This window comes from Grammomys surdaster, unplaced genomic scaffold, assembly GCF_004785775.1.
Source record: "Grammomys surdaster isolate TR1022 unplaced genomic scaffold, NIH_TR_1.0 363, whole genome shotgun sequence".
NCBI classification, from domain to species: Eukaryota; Metazoa; Chordata; class Mammalia; order Rodentia; family Muridae; genus Grammomys; species Grammomys surdaster.
This window is the reverse complement of record NW_021604782.1, coordinates 13,567,789-13,590,559: the sequence shown is the minus strand read 5'-3', so window position 1 is coordinate 13,590,559 and position 22,771 is coordinate 13,567,789. Positions and strand designations below refer to the sequence as shown.

The following is a 22,771-nucleotide window of genomic DNA, read 5'->3' as shown; positions in this document are numbered from 1 at the left end:
AGAGAGAGAGAGAGAGAGAGAGAGAGAGAGAGAGAGAGAGAGAGAGAGGGATGGTTCAGGAGAGAGTAGCTCAGAGTAATGATGAGAATCAATTTCACCAACCTTGCATCTTTTTTTCAAATCTAATCTGAAGCGATATACTTTTCTCCTTTGCCAATAACTCTTAATTCTTCTAGTCCCCTCTCCTTTAAAACCAAGCATAACTGTATTATTTTTCTCTACCAAGTGACTTAGGAAAATAGTTTTATATAAAAGATGCAGTTCCCAAAGGATGTAGAAATGGGCAGATTGGAGACAGAGGCAGAGATGAGTACTGACAGCTGATGGTGGTGCTGGGTTCTGAGGTACTCCGGGGATACTCTTTTCCAACTACTGCTGCAGGGCCTCAGCTGTGTTACACCCCCGCCACCTCTTCACCTTCTGTCCCCCCAGGCGACCTCTCCAACCTAGCATGCCATTCGTATCATCCTGAAGGCATGAAGCCTGCCTGACATCAGGATCTCTTAGAATCATAAACCATTCAGACCATAAATTCTGCATAGCTTTGTTCAAATGCCCCATCCACAAGGATCATAGTGGGCCTCACACACATTCCTATACAGTGATATATGTCTTGCTTTGTGGCAACTAACCAAACCATCATAACTTTGCCTGATTTTCTTTCATTCTCTCCTAGGTTATGATTTTTGTGAGAACAAGAAATTCAATGAATTTACCAGAAATAGTACATTTATTCAACAGAAATTTATTGTGCACCTACTACATGCTACATACTGAGGGGAGGAAGTCTATGATATGAATGAATGATTAAAAGGGTAGATAAAAAAGGAAACTGAAGATGGGGAGCTGATGCTGATTTTTGTTGTTGTTTTCTTTGGTTTGGGGTTTGTTTGTTTTATTTTTAAATAACAACAGAAGAAAGGAAAACACTGGCAAGATGAGAAAGCCTCTGAGAGTAAAAATCAAATTTATCTCTTCCTTTAGTCTATTCTCTGTCTCAAGCTCTGTGGCTGACACATTTTAAACAGTTAATAATTTTTGAGAGCTACACTGTCGGAGGACTAGGATAATGATGTTGTATACTTTGGGACTAACTGCAGAACCCTGCAGATTTGTGAAAATGTCTCTATGTTTGGCCTTATTTTTTCTCAATTCTATATTAGACATGATGTAAATAGGGCAAACTGTGACCTCTATTTTTCAAATAAGAAAAACCATACAGACTCTATGATTTGTCCTCATGTAAACTGATCAGTTAATACAGAGGGAACATGCCACTCTAAGTTTCTTATCCCAAATACAGTGTTTTTTCACTAGTCCAGGATGTTCAAGCCAAACACTGAGCTACCTCCATTATGAATCCAGGCATTAGTCTATCTGTCCTGTTTTCTAATAGGTTTTTGTTTGTTCATTTGTTGGTAGCTGTGTTTTGTTTTGCTTTGATTTTCATTTGTGTTGTACGGAGAGCCTTCAATACCCCTCTGAACCAGGACTTAACTCTGACTGAGTGAAAGAGCCCTAAATGGGACATATGTTTACTGTTCTGAAAGAAGCCCTTCCGTGCCTAAGAAGTGGTTGCCCTCTTACTATGCCTTGCTCTCTCTACAATGGATATGCCAGTCATTTTGCTCCCTCTAGAGTGAGGATATTTGGTGGCCTCCTTTGTCTTCTTCCCAGTGCATCTCCTTACATGTTTGCTACACTCTTGCCTCATGAATTTTGTACCTTTTCTTCTATCTGAAGGCCTTTCTGTCTGCCGGATATGTTTTTTAAAATCTTGCCCATCCTTTGGACTCCTCTATGAAGACATTAGATCCAAGCACAAGCAATCTCCTTTCCTCCAAGCTTCTCACTTTGATTTCGAACTATTTATAGCATACCTTTGTTCTCAGTCCCTGACTGAGCTCCTGAGGACAACGTATCTCACTGCCAGATCTTAAGAAAGCTTGATTCACTACATGAATCTTTAAAATAAATGTACATATATTTGCCTTTACTACAGAGGTGATTTACTGTCGATGCAGAGAAAATGTATCTGCACATGATTAAAATCACCTCTGAACCCACAATTTGAAGAGGACCTTTATTACTATTTTAGTGTATCTCCACCCAGGTCTATATACATATACCTGTCTCCAGACAGAACCCTAAGATTGCCTGTTTTCCATATAAGCACCCTCTCTCTCACTTGTTGCAACATAATATTTTGAAAGTTAAATTATTTTCCTCTTAATTTGCATTCTCCAGAGTGCCTGCACTTGAGCATGATGGTGGTGCCATTTCTGTCAAATTTCTCTGTGGGATTCTAGCCATTGCTGAATGTCCTCAGTTGTTATTCTTTCCCTCAGAGATACAAATAGTTTCATGCAACTTGTGAAGAGTTCATGGAAGCCCTACTTTGAGTTGTGTCAAAATATCAGATACAGACTTAAATGATTTCAATATATTCGCAACAATGTATAGTGTGTCTGTACCATGAGGATGAGATTTGGATTATCAATGATTACAATGTCTAGTCAGCATTTTATTATAAAATAGACTTTGAATGAGATGATGTTGCTTCACTGTAAGGTAAAGAAATCTAAGCATGCTTAAGGCTGGTAATGATAAGCTCTGATAGGTTAGGGGTATAAAGTGTACTTCACATACACTATTTCTGGCTCATAAAATATTTCTCTGTTTATGCAATTCCATTGTAGACTGAGAAATAAGTGTACATATCATAATTACAACACTGTATACTGTGAATTAACATGTATATTAATATGTATGTTAAAGGGAAGGAGTTCCCCAAAGGAAGACCAGCAGTTTCAACTAATCCTGACCCCTGAAATCTCTCAGACACTGAGCCACCAACCAGGCAGCATACACTAGCTGTTCTGAGGCCCTGGACACATATTTAGCAAAAGACTGTCTGGTTTGGCCTAAGTAAGAGAAGATGCACTTAACCCTTGAGAGACTTGAGCCCCCAGGAAGGGGTGAGGCCTAACAGTGGTGAGGAGAGAACCCTCTTGGGGACAGGGTAGGAAGAATGGAATGAGGAACTATGGGAGGCCAGACCAGGAAGGGGTAATGGCTGGACTGTATAAAAATAAAAATAGTAAAGACAAAAACAAATAAACAAAAAAGGGGGGAAAGGTCCAAAAAAATGGGTAGAGATGAAGGTATAGCTGGTTCAGGAAGAGACTTGTATTCCAGGTCCCTCAAAATATATGTACAAGGATCCTTAGACACTACAGAAAAGCTTTGAACAGAAGAATGAGAGGATCACATTACAAATTAGGAATTTCTTCCGATTGACAAATTTGATGAATAATTGGAAAGAAGGAACCTGGCAGGTGATAGGGATACCAGTTAGCAGGCCTGTCTCCATTTGTGCTTCGAGATCCATTTTCTATCCATTTCTCATCTGCTGTGAACCCTAGAAGGCTGACCTGTGTGATTTTCTTGACTTAAATACCCTTGGGTATCCAGCTGAAGTTGACATGTAGGGTAGAAAGAGAATGTCTTCGGAGTCTTCATTCCATGGACAGCTTTCACTATTGCCAGAGTCTGGATTCTTCTATAAAGGCTACAGATACTGTCTGCAGCCCTTTTGTACAATGGTGGCTCTTTCAGAGTTTCAGATTAATGGCCCCTTCTCCAAACCCATTTAACAGCTCCTTACTGCTACTGACTTTGGGCCACTTCACTCACTATTACTGGTTTGCTTTAGTCTTGCCCAAGTCTCTATAACTGGCCTCTTATGAAACAATTTTCAATGACCTTACTGAATGTCTTTTCTCTTCTGATGAGACCCTGACGCGCACAGAAGTAGTTGCAATAACCCATGAGAGTGATGATAAAGACTTGCATTAATTAACCATTATAGAGATTAAAAAGAGGATGGGTTGCTTTGCAATTACTTCTAAGGCCCTCTCAGAAGGTGCATGATGAACAGTTGTGAAGCTGTAATAGCCAGTGGCAAGGGTTGGCTAGAGTTAACATCATTACCTTCCCTAACTCTGCCTGCCTAGGAAGTGAGTTCTTATAGGCAATTGCATGTAATGTCTTCTTCCCCCTCGGTCAGGCCAAGCCATTTACAAACTCATTGGAAGCTCTCTCCAGATTTCTGTTGCAAATAATCTACTGGAGGGTCAGCCGCCGGTGCTGTGGAAGCAGAAGGCAGGTTAGTTAGCCACATGGGAGATGTTACCAGGATGGCTGGAGATCAGAAGAGCTGCTTATTTTCATAATGACCTTCAAGAATTAAATAAAAATACAATGAGTGCCATAGATTAGGAAGAACAAGCCAATTAAAAGCATAACACGCCTTGGGGATTTTTATTTCTTTTCCAGGAGGCTGAAAGGCATCAGTGGCCTCAGAGGCAGGATGGAGGGCTACCCAGAATTACTGATGAAGGCTGATCCTTTTGCTTGGCTTTGTGGGACTGTTGAAGCAGTTTGAGACTGTTGAATATTTCACAAGTTGCAGCCAATAGGGGGAGAACAGAAAAAGGTGAAAAGGCAATCCCTGTGTTTCTTTATGATTCCAATATAAAACCAAGCTATGCAGGGTGGGAGGAGGCAGGCGCTGGAGTCAGACTACCACCGGAAGGCACGGCACACCAATTCTCCCACTTTAATATCTGCTGTTTCATTTTATATTCATCATGTCAGCATAATCTGCCTTTATGGGAATCGTCTTGGTTCCCGACCAAATGTGTTTAGTTCCCCTTTGCTTTAAGTTTGATTGTAATATGACTTGAAGACTTCAATGAAATGTTTATATGGAGGGACCAGGGGTAGGAAAAAGGGAAACTGCAATTGGAAAATCAATCAGCAGGGAATTTCAAGAGCTCGCTTTGGTCGTGCTACAATTTTTTTGACCTGTTTTTAATGGACACAGGGCTGGCTTGCTGAACAAGCTTGCTCTGCCAGTTTCTTACTGCGTGCCAAATAAAGTAGATGCTTTAACACAAGTTACTGAAATCCCTACTTCTGATGGGGTTGCATTTGTTGCACTCTTACATGTATATCTTGCTCCATTTTCTGGGTTATCCAGCTGGTCCTTGACTTTCTAATACCCTGGAAGAACAGTGCCTGTCTCCAGGGCTGTAACTTCTGCCAGAGGGCATGGCTGTTCAGGGAGGAGAAACCTGGGAGTTGACCACACTTACCCCACGTTGACATAGGTTGGGTGTTGGGCCACAGGGAAGCCCTGGGACACAGCTCAGCAGTGGGAAAGCACAGTCTGAGGCATGGGAAAGCCATAGCTGGATTGAGGGTCCCCAGGCCTGCATCGCAGCTGGGGACATCTGGTTCTCAGGCACTTGGACATCCAGGCACCACTAAAAGCCAAAGAAGAGCTCAGAACCAAATAGGGGGAGCTTCGGCTGGTCGCACAGTGGTTGTCCTTGTCTTGATGGAAGACATGGGTTTGTCTTGAGCTTAGTGGTGATAGTGGTTGAGAGAGCAGAGAGGCTTTCTATGGGACATTAGATGGCGACTCTATAGGTGAAGGCCTTCTACATGGCTCCCTATAGCAGATCCCTATGAAAAGAGGCAGTCCATAGTTTTAAGGCATTTATTGTCATGGCAGAAGGAAGATGTGTAAAACCATACCCTCTTCTCAGGGTGGGCCTGAGATTAAATACCTTTTGCAGGGAAGAATCTCTGGGAAGGAAAGCTTATTGGCTAAGCCTTACAGGCCTTTAGGTACCTTACTAAAGTGGAGATTTATCATGAGCCTACACCTACCTGACAACAGGTCACATCCTCTACAAGTGGAGGGACTCGGGGCATTGGCCTTACTTGACTGATGGCCACAAATCTATGGGGGTCTAAAGATAGTGGCAGGATCCTGGTGTGAGGGAGTTAGCAAAGCTCCTACCATACCTTCAGGGTCTACAGGGCTTTTAGCCTTAGCTAAACCAGGGAACACGCTACCTTTCGGAGTCCCACATCTGTCCTCAACTGTGCCTAAACTACTCTCTGAGTAGTTCTTGGTTTCTAAGCTTCTTGACTTTGAGTTCCCAACAGCTATTTACTGATTCTTTCTTTAATTCTCTGATGAGACTGAACACCCTGAATTCTAATTTGTAATAAGTGTACTGTTTTCTTATGGATATATATATATATATATATCTGCATGTATACACATATATGAATATATATTTACTTATACTCTAAAGATCCAGTTAGAATTTTCTGAACATTTGTTATATGTCAAGCACTTTCTTAAAGTGTTTGAGAAATGGCAGGATGTAAGGCATAAAAGGTCCCTGCTTTTCTGGAGAGATACAGAATAAGCGCATATTCAAATAAATATGTATGATTAATTTCTAATAGTGGCAAGTGCTATCTGAAGTTTTGGGGAAGGCAACATGCTAGAGCTTGGATAGACTTAGGGAGGAGTCCTTCAGGTTGGGTGCTCAGACACAACTTCACAGAGCAGATATTATTTGGACTGGGGTGGTACTACTGAGAAGAAACCAATTTTAAAGCTCTGGGAAGAGAGTTCTAAGAGGATTGGACAGAAAATACTTATTCTCTGATACAAGAGTGAGATGGCACATTTAACAGATAGATTAAGGTTTGTAAGGCTGTAACTCATGATGAAGGGCATACAGAAAGGAAGGGAAATGTCAGGTCATGTAGAATCTCAGAGAATGTGTATGTGGGTCATGACATGGGACTAAAAAACAGCAGACTACGTAGAACTTTTGTTGCTAACAGACTCAGTTCTCGCTGCAGGCAATTCATTTATCTCCATATTCTGAGCTGTTAAGTAGCCTAGAACTGTGTAGGACCATGATAAACTATATTGTATGAATGAATGGATGAATAAATGAGTGAGTGAATGAATACCAAGGCTGTTTGCTTCCACTAAAGTAATTTTCATTTTGCAGTCTCCTGCTTCCACTCCTATTGCCCCAACATCAGTCTCTTTGTAATAGTATAAGTCCTGAGCTATCCTCTGTGATTCAATATTTACTATGTTTCACACACTGTTATTATCATTTAACGTTTACTGTCTGCTGACTGTGCACTCATTGCTGTAGCAAACAAAGAGCTCAATCTAGTTTTGTTCATGGGCTAATTTAGTCAAGGAAAAGGAGAAGCTGCAAGTGCAATTGCATTGTGTGTCGATTGGAAAGCCACCGAGTCCAGCTGAGAACAGATGCACCAGTAACCTTAAATGTGTCACTAACCATCTGGAACTCTCTGTTGCCTAGTGGGAACATGAGTGTGAAAAGTCTTATGCATGATGTAATTTAAAAGCTCCAGGAGAAAGGAGCTCAGATTCCCACCAGTATCCCTGGGCTCATTCAACCTGTTTAACTAGACTGTACTCATTGAAACATTCCTACTTTGTTGACATTTATAGACTTAGACTATTCAGTTCTGGGTTTGCTAAAACTACTTCAAGTGCCAAACATCAGTTCCAAGTTCCCTGAATCTCTAGTTCTAAGCTTTGATACACTTATCAAAATGGATGGAGTAATAAGCAAATCATTTCTTACAATATCTCCATCTTACTGTGGTATGTCTGCTGCCAGAGAAGATACTGCCAGTAACCAAAGTCCTGAGACAGGGAAGTGAATTTTTGGGAAAACAGAACATCCCAAACCTAGAGGAGGCAAAGTGCTGAGAAAGACCCAGATATTATCTTCTACCAAAGTACAATAATAAGCCATCACAGTTTAGTGTTTATGGTTGTAAGAGCTGATGAACTGTGATTAATTACCTCCATCTCTGCTTCATCTTTGGTTGATCATTCAAGCAATCCAAGACTGTGTGCACTTTTGAATAATAATTCATCATTTCCTGGACACTTTGCCTTTTATTTGGAAAGAGGGATGCCCTGGAGGTCTGTAGAATAGAATGTTCAGTACATGTAAGATGACTTCTGTTGTAGCTCATGGTTAAGAATAAACAGGGAGCCAAAAGAGAAGGAGGTAGCCAAGTTAAGATGCATTTGTAAGAAGTCAGAGAATTATAGCGTAATACCTCAGTCTAGGTGGCTGAATATCGTCAGCCTTGTTTCATTAACGACTAAAGACTAAAATAGATCCTATCCATATCAATGATTATTATGGTGATTGTAAATCAATACATAATTTAGAATTCAAAACTAACTTTCTTTCTAGCACTTACTAAGTGACAGAAACACATTTGCTAAGGACTTTTGATTGCTAACCTCAAAAAATTAAAGTCTTTTGGGATCAGAGTATATGAGGAAACTTCAATTGAATTTGGTTGAGTTAACATTATCTACATATCTATTCAAGATGACTCTTCAGTGTCACCAGATAAAATGATGGCTACAGCTGTGATATGAGAAGAGCTGATTGAATAAGTAAAAGCTTGAATTTGGTCTGTCACACTAGTCCTCCTCTATGTGTGAAAACATACATGAGATCTTTGAGTATAGTAGGGATGATGAAACAAGGTCACCTTTGTGGCCACAGTGGACCAAATTTATAAGCCTTAGATACTACTAATATGTAACATCTTCTTATGGGCACCTCTATGGCTATGTGGCTCCCACAGTAATTCTGATTTAAGTGTAGACATGGTAATTTTCCCAGAAGCCCATCTCCCAACTTTTTTATTCATCAGATACACACATAGGCCTTGTTCTTTTGAGATGTATCCAGAGATGCTTTGCTTTTGTAAAAGGCACTATGATTATAATTTATAATGCTCAAGCAAATACTTTTGAAGCCTCTTCCATCACCCTTGTTACCTAATAAGAAATTATGGTGGTGATATAATATTTAATAGAAGTACTATTCATTCATATGTTATTTCTAAAAGTATTCATGAACAAATAAAAGCATACAGAGTTAGAATCTTCAGATTAGGAGAGTTAATTTAATAAGTTACCAGAAAGTTCTAATTATTACCTTCCAGTTATGTGACATTAATAGAGCTCTGTTGTGGTGAAATAGCTCTGTGTGTGTGCATGCATGTGTATGTGTGCATGTGTGTGTGTGTGTGTGTGCATGTGTGTGTGTGTATGCATGTGTGTGTGTGTGCATTTGTATATGTGTCTGTGTATGTGTTTCAGAGACAGAGATACACAGAGAGAGAAACAGAGATACAGACACAGAGAGGATTGTACACTTAATCAGGTATGGATGTGGAATTGCACATACATATCTTCATGTGTAAGTATGTACGAAAACTTCCATCTTCCATTTTTTTTTTAGGGAGAGTTTCTTTCTAAATCTGGAACTCACTGATGGATTTACTAACTGACTAGTAAGCTCCAGCAATCTCACTCTCTCTACATCCAAGATCTGGAGCATGTACTACACCTGAAAATTTTAAGAGTGCCAAAGGAATCCTAATTCATGTTCTCATATGTGCATGAAAACCACTTAACTGATTGAGCCATCACTTTATTCCCCTTCAATTATTTTTCTGCAGTGGAGATATCTATGACAAGGCTCTCTTGATTTGGAGTTCATAACATACATTGTCCAAAATATAATTGTGCTCATCAACACTTGAGAAAAGTTTATAACATCAGATTTATAGAGTTCATTTTCCAAGTAGAGTTAACTTTAGAACCTCAGCTAAACCATATACTCTCGTGGGTCTTTCCAATTTTTACCCCAGGACTTTCTATCAGTGTCTGTAAAATTCATACATGAACCTAAGATTGTTCTTGCTTTTATTTCTGCCAGATGTGCAACTTCAGAAAACTGTAATACTCTTATTCTTTTGCTTAGTTTCACTCTACTCTTGGAGAAGAATCACTTTTTCATTCATCAGGCCTTAGAAAAACTGCACTGGACACACAAAGATCAAATGGTGCCTCTGGTCCTGTGTTACTTGAGGTATATCTTGGCAATGATTTCCCATCGATAAATGGAAGTGGTGACTCCTGGATCATAGGTGGTATACGGAAAAACATTTTGACAAAATAATGGGCTTCTGAGTTCATGACTGTGTGCAGCAGCTTTGCTCCAAGAGCACAAAAGCCTGGCCTATATCTTACCCAGAACCTTTCCTCTTATCTTACAGAGATGTCTGGCACAGCAGCGGACATTTCTTTGGTTCATTGGAGACAGCAGTGGCTGGAGAATGGCACACTGTACTTCCACGTTTCCATGAGCAGCTCTGGACAGCTGGCCCAGGCCACTGCTCCCACACTCCAGGAGCCCTCAGAGATTGTTGAGGAACAGATGCATATCCTCCACATTTCTGTGATGGTGAGTAGCTGGACACAGGAAGAGTGTTGAGGACAGAAAGCAATATGTATTGGTCTGCAGATAGAAGGATAGAACTTCCTTGTATCATGACAGAGTGATACTCAGAAGGTCAGGTGGATTCTGTGGTATCATCTGGACTGTCACAATCACATCCATTGTCTGTCAGCTGTGACAGACTAACTGCAGATTAGGGGAGAAAATAAAGGGTATTCAACTATGGCCTTTGGGCCAACATATCTGGGAATAGCTGTTTAACATCTGTCACATGCTTGTCTTCCTTGGCTGAGGGGTGAGGTCCAGTGCTCCTAAATACATCTGGTCTCTCTACAGATTACTTAGCAAACAAAACTGGAGTAAAACTGGAACAGAAAGCACTTTCACAAGTGCTTTAAGCCTCATGACTACTACAAGGTAGAACAAAGAAATGAGCTGAATGCAGGCAGTGCAGCTACTTAGGATGATGTCTCTATTTCTCCCACATTTTGGTTCTTGAGTACTCTGAGGAGGAAAACAAAACCAACCAACCTAACCAACCAACCAACCAAACAAACAAACAAAAAAGCTTACAAGCAATAGAACTGCTCTTGAGCATTCAGGCCAACACTAAGTCCCACAGACTCTCTTATTTCCTAATTGGAAACTTTATTGGATATCTCTCACTTGTTCAGAACTGTGATGTACAAATTTATGAAAATTATCACATTGTAGCAAACCAAGAATGCATAAAGTGTAGCATACTTGCACATTAGAAATAAAATTAGGAGCACAGAAAAGCAAAGTCACCTTCTAGGTCTGCTGAATGACATTACACTTTGAATCTGTTGTTCCCTCTAAGGAGGCTACTAGAATCAACTGAGCAGTCTTCTATTAATTATTTATTTAAAAATGTTAAAACTCCCTGAGAGAGAAAGAGAGAGAGAGAGAGAGAGAGAGAGAGAGAGAGACAGAGACAGAGACAGAGAGACAGAGACAGAGACAGAGACATAGACAAAGAAACAGAGATAGAGACAGAGAGAGCGTCTGCATGTATTTGTGGGGCTAGAAGAGTAGCATTTGTTGTCTGCTGTCACTCTCCACTTTTTTGAGGTACTGTGTCTTACTGGAGCTCAGTGATTTGCTAGACTCACTTGCTGGCAACCTCTTGAATTCTTCTATGATGGGTTCCTAGTTCTGGGACTACGGTGCATGTTAATGTATCTGGCTTTTTAATGTGGATTCTTAGAAAACAAACTCAGATTTTTGTGTTTGTGAAGCAAGCAGCCCAATTTGTGTTGTTACATTGTAAATGGAAAGCGAGGAAAAGACATATCCAGTATACAAAAAGCATATAAGGTGAGCTTGGGCTGGCATCTGATACTTACAACGTTCCTTATTTCCTAATATTGTACTCTTCAAAGCCAATCTTAAGTTAGTTCCTGTTTTGCCTTTAGAATGGACCAGTAAATAGATGAAAATAGAAAATGATATCCCTAACATATAAAGAGAAAAGCAGAGTTCAGAAAGATGAGTGACACTCAATATTGCAATAGATGTTCTGATTAGGGCTGAGTGAGATCGTGGAATTTTTCTCTTTTAGGAAAAACATACGCATACCCCAGCCAGAGAGCAATGTTAATTTTGGACCTAACAAGTGCTCAGCACATGGAAGAACAAATCAAGGCCTTTGTGTTATTCATGGAATGTGTGTGGCAGACTTTTTTCATATACATATGTATATTTAGCAAATGATGCAGCCACGTGCCAACCCAAGTGGGTGCCTGCATGCTAATTTTGGGGTGCAAATTTGTAAACACCACTTCAATGTGCTTGCTCAGTTCCCTTGGGCTTTGAAGTACCATCTGATGTTGGGAGGAGTGGAGGGTGTGACTGCTCTTCTGCCTTTAATGTTTGGGCATGATCCTTAGCTTTGATAAATATTTATTAAGGGCATTGCATCTTATACCATAATGTTTACTTGTGTACATTTTTTTCTGTAACTTAGTAACCTATATCAGATTATCTCAATTATAAATGAGTCCTAAATGTTCCTTCTCTGACTCCAGGCCTAGTGTCCATTCCAGTAAACCATCTTCCCAGGATCACATTCCTTGCCTTTCTCTTTGCTCAGCAAATTCAGTTTGAAATAATAACTCAATGTGAACCAGTTATCACTGAAATTTTCTGCACGATTTGCCTGCAGAAGAATGGAGAAGCTGACATACTCTATGCATCACACACACACACACACACACACACACACACACATATACCCCTATAACTTGTGGTCCACAAGTTGGAATCTACATAGATTCTTTACTGTCTCCTTATCAGCTGCAAGGGCACTTATATCTTGGATACACTGGACCCTCAATGGTGGCTTCTCAAAAATAGTACCAGTCTCTAAGAATATTGCCAGGTAGGACTCTGGGGCCCTAGATTCTATGTGTGACATTTTATTTTTCCACTATCTTGTCTGGGTGAATTTGTATCAAGTATTTAATTTCTCTGTCTTTGTTTTGTTGTGTAGAGTGTGTAGGTTGTACTAATATATGCAACTACACTAAGCCCTTGAATCTTAAAGGCTAGGATCAGAGCTACAGGAGGACATTCATTTTGTTACTGGGAGGCTGTTCTATAGAAAGATAGCGGTATTCTAACTTGTTACATTCCTTTTTTTGTGAATGGGAAGATTGAGTTCCATATTAGGCTCATCATTGCCTGTAGTCCGCTGAACAGTCAGGGATTTAAATGTCATGGTCTCTGTCCTTGTTCTCATGGCCACACAAAGCTCAGCAAGAACACAAAGAGAAACATTTGCTATTGTGACCACTGAGAACGACTTCCAAGATGACTGGAGACTCTGTTCATTGCAAAGATGAAGAGTCTGAGACTTGGTAAATTTACTTGCTCATGGCTCTTTGGCATGGAGACAGTTCTGGGAACATGCTTCCCGGAATTCCAGGCTCATGTCACATGGTTACTTCATGAACCATACTTTTTATCTTTGGTAAATGTCTGATATGTTTTGCAAGAAGACCAAAGTCATGCAGTGAAATCTCGAAAGAAGGATGTGAGGAGGCAAGACTCTTTAAGTCTGTCTCCTTACCTCAGCTTTAAGGACAATCCTTTGTTCCTGGCATGTGTAACCTTTTATAATTCATGGCTATGTATGTGGACACAAATGCTCCTTAGCCTCAGTCCACTCTGAATTTAGCAGCTCCCTGTTTCCCAAGTGATCTACCGTATGATTTTCAATATCCTAAAGAATGATACAACAAAGAGACTTATTGGTGAAACTGGACCAGTCAGTGGGTTGCTATTTCCTTCTCAAAGCCTAGCCTTAGCTCCTATCAGCCTCAGCCATGGAGGAAGCCTAAATGCCCAGAAGAAAACACATATGTGGAATTCAGCTGAGCTTGCTCTTAATTTAACCTTCCTTCCTCATCCAGCCTTCCTTTTTCTTCTTACTTTTACCTTGACTGAGTCCTTTACCATCATTCAGACTTAGTTTTCTTATCTCTAAAACCATACCGATTATATCAATCTCAGAGAGTGAAGAGAATATATAAATAGTGATGAACATTAGTATGCATGATACACAGTGAGCCCACAGAGACAGTGACTATTAATATTACTGTTACAGCAGTGACTGTTTGAAGGAGTATGGAGACACTGGTCTTGTCTTATTTGTGCTCCTCTATTGCTGTGTGATGTAGAGGAAATTGCCGTAACACCTGACATTTCTTTTGAGTATTTTCTTATATGATGGTCTATTTTGCAAATTCCTTTTAACATGTATCAGCATACACAATACTTGCCAGATCTCAAAGTTGGTGTTATCTTAAAAAAATAAAAAGCAAAAATAAAAACAAATAATCAAAAATTGGAAAAGGATTAAAAAAATCCCTTAAAGGTTAATAAAATAGGTTTCTGTGAGACTTTGAGCATACAAAACTTAAAAGATAAAAATAAACACTTTATAATGCTTTATTTCTTATATACTGACATCCATGTGTCTTCTTTGTTGTTGGCTTAAGTTCTACAGTATCACAAATGACTTCGTACAATTACTCCCTCTTTTGTGGAATTCAAGGGCAGATTATTGGGGTTTATAGCTTAGGAGGCTATTCCAAATTTGAATGTTATTTCTGTCATTACCTTTATATCTCTGGTCAAGTCACCTGTGTCACTCATAAAATTGGGTGGTAATCTTCACAGCTTAAGAGTTTTGCCTCATTGTCAATTGATGTTCCATTCACAATTGCCCTGTACAATGAAGGATGATAATCACAGGCATGGAAAACTTTCTGCTGTCAGGCAGTCTAAAGAGAACACTTGCATCATTCTGTTTAAGGCAGCAAAGCCTCTGAAAGAAGATGCTGTTGTTTACCCCCATTTGCCAATGAGGAACCTGGTAGTTTGTAAGATTTTGAAGTCTGTTCATGCACATCATCAATAAATACTGAAGCTGAGATTCCGACTCCAGTCTGTCCAAATTGAGAGTCTGTGTTTTTGGGCACGATTCTACATGGCATAGTGCCTGACAGTCAGTAAGTGCTCAAAAAGGAAAAACTGTTATTAAAATGTTAGCAGTAGTAAGGGTCTGTCATGACTGTTATTTATGGGGTATTCACTTCTGGCGCTCAACACACTTGATAGAACTTGGAACTTTGTCAGTTTAGAAGAGAGGTGCTGTTCATTCCAGCAGTTTATCGATAAGGGAAAAGAAAGCCAGAAGAAGATGAGCAATTTTCCTTCAGGTATGGAGTGAGAGGAGGCTCTTGGCTTGAATCTTGTAGGTACCTTTGGCGTTTACTGTTCATCAGAATCAACTCTCAGTGTCAGTCATTCTCCCACCTCTGTTTGACATCTGAGTATGTAAATGAATAACAAGAGAGTTGTTTTTTTTTTAAATGACTTCATGTCTCTTCTTTTAGATTATAATATAAGAACATCATTTCTCTTCCTCTACTCCTGCTAAACCCTCCCATAAACTCCTCCTTGCTCTCCTTCAAATCCTGGGCCTCTCATTTAATTAATTTTTGTTTCATGAATATATGCATCTACAAATATACTTCTAAATATAACCTGCTTGATCTGTATAAAATTACTTGCACATATATTCTCAGGGCTGGCCATTTGGTGACCAATTGGTGTGCTCTACCCTGGAAAAGACCTATTTCTCCTGCTCTTAGCATTCTTTAGTTGCCTGGAGTACTCTGTAGAAGGTAGCTTATTTGGAATGTAAGAGTTCACTTGCTCCAGGTGGCCTTAAGGTTAGATGCAAAATCACGTAGCAAATGTGATCAAAATTTCTTTGCCTGGTCCAGGTGGCCTTAAGATTAGATGCAAAATTACCCAGCAAATGTGATCAGAATTTCTTGTTGTTCTTTGCATTAAGGTAGGTTTTGTTTGTGTGTTTTTACATTTTACTGCTGCTACTGTTATTATGTTAAGATTTTAGGATATATTTAGTCTTGCAATTATCAATGATTTCTTCAGCAAAAATAATTTTGAGTTTTCTTTCACAGAGTTGGACATTTTAATGCTACACCATACCTTCCTTAAACAATGATATCATTTCATTTTGATATACAATGTCTTGTTTTAAAGATTTCCACAGAAGTTATTAAAGAAACAGATTGAGATCAATATCTTTTATCATGGATTTTTCTTTAAAATTTTTTTTGGTGTTTTTTGTGACAAATGTTTTTTATAAGAAGGATGAAAAGAAATGTATGGTTTGATGTGGAAGAAAAGACTTTTGAAGGCCCTTTTCTCTTAGAAAGTGCTCCCCAAAGGAAATACTATAAATGTATTTTGTTGGACCCCCATGAGGGAACACTAGAAGACACCAGAATTCCTATCTACGGCAGCATAAACTATCTCTCAATATACTGAAGCTTTCAAGCAGTGGAGTGGCTCAGTTAGCCTGCAGTGCAAATCTGTTCACATGGGTATATTAGCCACAATTGGAAGCCCAAATATAAGGATTCTGAAACAGATAATAGATAGAATGACTATTGTGTTTCCTTCAAATTCAGATGATGTATGATTCTCTGATGTCATAATATATAAGAAGTGCTTTGAGGATTATAACATGCCTCATAAATCTAAGAAACTATTATTACCCTTCTTAATCAGTAGCTTTATTTGAAGGATCTGTGTTATATTGGAATAATACTTATTAAATCTTATTAAATCTTTCTGTGAAATATGGCTTTAGAGCATTGCTCTAGCAAGTAATTCACTCCTTCGCAGCATAACACTAATTCCTCTAGTCACTGATTTTATCAGTCATGTAATGATAGGTGTATCTATGCAAAATAACAATGGAAATCTTATCATTTAGAAGAAAAGACAAAAAAATAAAGCACCTTTTTTAAAAGTATGGTGTGTGTGTGTGTACGCTCACATGTATTTCTGTGTGTATCTGTGTCTGCATATCCTTAGTTTGAGTGAGTGACATATACATTTGTGCACTTTCATGTGCCCAGAGGACACCTTGATTGTCATAAGCAAGAAATCCACAGACAGAGATTTTGCTGTTTAAAATCCTGGCTTATAATTTAGACTTGGCTAGATACCATATATAGAAAGATACATACTCATCTCGCCAATCCGAGTTATTCATTTGGTCATTTACACAACTGAAATATAATTAAAATCATAGTATCAAATGGAGATAATGCATATGGAAGGATTAACAATATTCCCAAAACAATAGAACTATAAACACTTATTGGAATACTTAAGCAGGAAGCACCTTACACTTCACAATATCCAATGCTTGTAGGTCACTCAGTTATTTGTTCTAGAGATATCCTTCCTCTGTCACATGTTAAGTGTGGGCAGCTGTAGGGGCTGTGACTCAGTTCTACATTCCCTGTGATTCTGGAACGTTGGCTGAAGCAGAGCCCCAGTCAGAGACATTCGTTTTACATGGCAGAGGGAATCAGCAAGACAGCTGGTGGGAACCTAGGAAAATACAGAGAATGTATCTGATGCTCAGATGTTGCTTCTTTCACATTTCAAGGGCCAAAACACATCCCATGGCCAACTGCAGAGCCAATGGTGCAGGAAGCAGCTCTCTATAAGGGATATGCGCACCAATCATGACAAACAGCAACAAATTGTAGGCATCTTTCCTGGTCAGAAAGTGCATGTTCTTCCTCTAAATGAAGATCTCCAGGTGGTCAGTGCTTGCTGAGAGAAGAAAAAACTAAGTCTCTTCCTGAAAGAATCTCCCATATAGTTTATCCAGTCCCCACTGCCAAGCCTTGTACATATGCACATATTAGCAAACATAAATGGGCTCAGTAGGTTGCCTCTGTGTGTGTGTGTGTGTGTGTGTGTGTGTGTGTGTAAAAATAATAAATAAGAGGTAATGGAAGGTGCATGCGAAGAGTTGGGTGAGAGGCAAGAGTAAAAGTGATGTAGGTGTAGTGTTCATGTATGAATTTCTCAAAAAATTAATTAAGCAAAAACAACAAATTAATTCTTCAAAGACAGAAAGAAAAGACAAAGAAAATACGAAGGCAGTATCCATGACTGCTCAGTCAGATGAAGCCTTGTTGGGAAAAGGCTACAGAATCATCCTGGAGACAGAGGGACTCAGCTTGTGAAAGTGCCCTGCAGATAGTTCCTCGAAGGCTTCTGGCCAAGTGATACATGAGGACATTTTGGTATGATAGAGGTAGAAAGTGGAAGAGAAAATTTCATACAGAAAAAGTAGACAACTGTCAGTATTTATTGAGAAACTATTCTATACCAGCTGAGTAAAACTATCAAAGGCGAAAAGTGAAATTAAAAGCAAACTGAGAGAAATCAGAGGCAAGAACAGTGAGAGGGAATCAGAGAAATGAGGGAACTTGACAGGAACAGACAGAGGGGTTAACAGAGAAACACATGCAGGAAAGAGGCACAGAGAGCAAAAAGCGAGTGTAGTGAGGATGGACAGTGGCAGGGAAGGACATTGGGATGAATAGAGGCTCTCAGATGTCAGAAAGAGACAAGAAGCATTCTGCACAATGAGGATTGTGTATGGTGATTCTCACAGACTGGGGATCAGTGAAGAAAACATTGAAGAAGGTTGGTTTGGAGGCGGTGCAGTTGGTGGAACACAGGGTGACAGATAGTCCTTTCCAAGGAGTAAAGTTGAGGTGGTGACAAAGCAAGGGGTGGCTGTATACTTGGTAACTCCCTCAAATATACAAACTAGAATGACAAACCCATTCTACTCTAACCTCTCTATAATTTATTCTCCTTCAAGAACCCTGGGCTATTATGCAGTGTTCCTACAACACCATAGACAGAGCTTTCCCTCCCCCTGCTTTGTCTCTCTCTCTCTCTCTCTCTCTCTCTCTGTCTGTCTCTCTGTCTCTGTCTCTGTCTCTCTCTCTCTCTGTGTGTCTCTGTCTCTGTCTCTCTCTCTCTCTGTGTGTGTGTGTGTGTTTGTGTGTGTGTAGATATTCACACTGTTTATTCTTTTACCCACATGATTTGAGTCTGTCTACGTTGAATGTGAGTGCAGAGCTCAGGTGGGTGGTAGTTTTGCAGAGGCTACTTTTCCTTTCTCCCTTCTTTCCTGTGCTCAACAGGCAGCATGGAATAACAGGAAGTGATGCAGCCTTGGAAGCAGACAGCTGTGCATTCAATCCATGCCTTCTCTTGTTGTTTGCAATTAGGTATGATTCTAAATCTCTCTAATGTTCACAGTCTCTTCTGTTGTAAATGAGACTATGGAGACCGTATACTTCCATGGAGCTGAAGGCAGAGTAAGTAATAAGCTACTCTTAAAGCATCTTAGCATGGAGCTCAGTGAATCCTTTTTCTTTAGCCTCTAAATTTTCTTTTCTTTAAATATCTTCTGAGTTGAGTTGGGCTGGAGTTATTAACAATATCGACTTGGAAATGCTGTTACAATTAGTCAACTATGTAAACAACTGGGGCAGAAGGGACAGCTTTTCCTTACAGTAGAACTTCCAGTTAGTAAACACAGGAGGAAATTGGGAAATAGAATCCCACTATTAAGCATTTGCCACTGTAATAATTACTAATGACCAGATATACCACGTGTACTAAAACAAATGGGGTAACTTTGAAAACAACAACATAGTTACAGTCTCAAAGTAACTTTGCCCTGAACAATTATGAATTACCAGGAGTGTCATTTCTATGGTCAAATGTGACTAATACCAATTCTATTTGTTTCTTTAGGCTACCATAATAAATTGTACAAACTTAGGTGTTAAAGCAATGTAAATGTGTCCTGAACTACTTTAGGTTCCAGGAATCTAAAACCACGATGTAATCCAGGCAGTACTTCTTCCAGGGGCTCAAAAGAATACTCTATTCTTGCTTAGAGCTTACCATGGCTCCCGATATTCCTGGGCTTAAAGCTGCTTACATACAATTTGTTCCTCTATCTTTCTTGTCTCTTCCCTGTGGTTCTTCTCAATTCTCTACCTCCCGTAAGCATATTTTTCACTGGATTGAGGGCATGACTTGATAGTCTCTTTTTGCTAGTTTCTCACCTAAATCTTCATTAGTTTTGTTATACTGCATGCTAGCTTGCTTGTCTTTTTTAAAATAAGGTAGCATCTGTAATTTCTACAGATGGAATGTAGACAGTATCTTTCTGGTCTCCTCCATTTAACCTACGACATTACCTTATTTAAGTATTCAAGCTTATCCTAATAAGTAAAAAAGTATGCCAATGACATAAACCATTTGGCTTGAGGCATTAAGAACATTTTAGTTAGAATTGTATCCATCAATTGCAAGAAAATAGACATAGGCCTATGAAAGATAATCTCCAAATATATAACTAGCAATATTCCAAATTGTCCAGAACATAAAGGATGTAAAGAACTGAGAAATCATTACATATTGGAATTGTTGAAGGAGACAGAATAGCTAAATGCTAAATAGAGCCCCAAATTATAATCTGGAGTTTCTCCCTACACACAAAGAATATTGGTAGGAAACTTGGATAATCCTTGTATTTTGTGTAGCAATACTGTATGATTGTTCATTTCCCAGATTATTTTTTTATATGAGATTTATTAGACTGCAGAAACATGGTACATTTTATACTTGGCCAATCTCTAGTCACCATGATAATATTTTAAGTCATCTAATCTATGCTTTGTATCTCAGAGTGAATGAGAAACATAACAATGCTTCTAGGGCCAGAGCGATGACTAAATAGATAAAGCATTTGCTATGTCAATATGATGACCTGAACTCTAATCCCTGGAACCCATGTAAAAACTGTACATAGGGCATCCACATCTGTAATCTCAGTTCTCCTTCTGTGATACAAGAGATAAAAATGGGAGAAATGCAGAGCTACAGGTGCTACCAGTACATCTTATCAAGCATATGCAACTGAAAGCAAGAGATTTTCTAAAAGTAAGCAGGGAAGTGAGGGCTGACACCTGAGGTTGTCCTCTGACCTTGACATACATGTTGTGGCATGTTTGCACCGTATGACTCTCTCTCTCTCTCTCTCTCTCTCTCTCTCTCTCTCTCTCTCTCTCACACACACACACACACACACACACACACACACACACACACACTGCAATGCTTCCACGTTTAAAGTGGCTCCACTGTTAAGTGACAGGTAAGTGACACTAGGTTTCCAATCTGTTTGCTTGGCAGCATGTGTGCACATGTGGTGTGCATGGTCCCTACTATTTGTCTCTCTCTATGCTTCCTCTACTGTAAACTATTATCAGCTGAAAGTCTGCTCTTTTGTGTGGAGGGCGCTTTACGTGGTGGAGTTTCCACACTACTATATTTCACTTCATTGGTGTAATCATCCTGTCTGCAGATTCAGTGATAGTCAAACAATTACCCAATTCAAACTTCTTCTGCGGATGTTCCCCAGCTCAAGGGCGTCTTTAATAGCAAAATAATACTTGTTTTTTCTATCTTCCCTCTCTGTTTTTTCCTAATCTCTCCCCAATGAGACATAACATTAATTACAGCAGTTAACTGAAATTCTGTCTCTATTACTGCTTGCTACCTTCCTCATCTTGCCTTCTGCCTCCCCAATTTCCCTCCTGAATGAAGGGTTAAGAGCCAAGGCAGATGCTAGTCATGTTTATCTTTTCTCTGCCTGCTTCCTTGGTGCTGAATTTTAAATCATATTGAATGAGTGTGTGTGTGTGTGTGTGTGTGTGTGTGTGTGTGTGTGTGTGTGGTGTGTGTGTGTAGGGGGGTATGTGTGTGTGTGGCATGTGTGTGTGTGGTGTGTGTGTGTGGTATGTGTGTGATGTGTGTGTGTGTGTGTCTGTGTTTCTGTGCGTGGGTGTGCTGCTTGTGTGAGTCTGCTTCATATTCTCACTGTCGTTTGTGCTAATTGTGTTGTTTCCTCTTGTGTGGAAAGAAAATCTTATCTGTTTTGGATTAAAATTCAATGAAGGTCATAGCGGCTGGAAAACTTACCAGACTGCTGCAATTAATGTTCATTTAGCTTTGATAAATTGGACCGTTCCTTTCAATAGGACTGGAGTGGATTGCTGGAGCAATAATTCTTCCATTAACTCAATGATTCTGCCTGTGAGGAAGGACCTTGCCCTCCTTTTGTTTGTCATCTGTCATTTGGAGGATCTGGGCATATGTCAGAGATGATTTATCCTGATTGCAGTGTTTAGTTGTATCAAAAACACTTAAAAACCACTAATTATTTTACCCTGTGTAAATTGCTTGATTAAACAAATGTGAGGATGGAGTTAAGGCAAAGAAATTGGGGGTGCCGGGGGGCTGGATTTTTACCTGTGGTTTTGAAACTCTTGAAAGTATTACAAGTTCTTTCCAAAGGCTGTTAGAAAATGGGTCTGTCCAAAGAATATATGCATTACACACAGTATTTTGTTTAATTCTTACATAAGTTCTTCATGGTAATTTCTCAGTATCACTTGAAGCCCAGAAATGGGAAATGTTCCATCCACTATTAGCAACATAGTATTTATTTTAATCCATATATTTTGATACTAAATTGACTTGTGTGGTCCATCCTTGTCAAGACTTACTCACTGAACATTAGGATTTTTAAAATGATCTAATATTGTTTGATTTTTACTACTTATTGTTAGTGTGTCACTGGGAATGAGGTGTAAAATATTCATCCTACATTAGAAACATGTAAGGTGGGATTGCTTCATGTATTAGCTCATTTTTAAGATTTTTGTGTTTTGAGACCTCTTACTCTTTACCATGATGGTCATTCCAAACTATAACACTTTCTGTTAACACTGTACCAGTGTTCCTTTTTTCATTGAGATAATATATGTCCATTTATAATGGATAATATATGTACCATTTAACCCAGGAACAATGTTACATGGGACATTGTGGTACTGAGACAGGATAATCATGAGCTATGTAGTTCAAACACAGTCTGGACTATAAATAGAGAGCTTCTCTATCTCAGGGGAAAAAAATGTCTGGTAGTATATGCCTGTAATCCCAGCCACTGGGAAATCTAGGGTAAGAGGGTTACAAGTTCAGGGCTTTCTTTGGCCTTATGGATAATTTAGCAAAATTCTGTCTCATAAACAAAACAAAGGAAAAAT

General features: G+C 39.3%; 1 protein-coding gene across 2 annotated transcripts in view; it reads left to right on the top strand.

Annotated features, from left to right (window-relative positions):
- Positions 1-22,771, top strand: part of Astn2 (astrotactin 2) — a 931,927-nt gene that overhangs the window by 116,569 nt on the left and 792,587 nt on the right. For both annotated transcript variants that reach the window (XM_028779954.1, XM_028779955.1), the window contains exon 2: positions 10,018-10,205. In XM_028779954.1, coding sequence (XP_028635787.1) covers positions 10,018-10,205 — 188 coding nt within the window. The remainder of the gene's footprint in view (positions 1-10,017; positions 10,206-22,771) is intronic.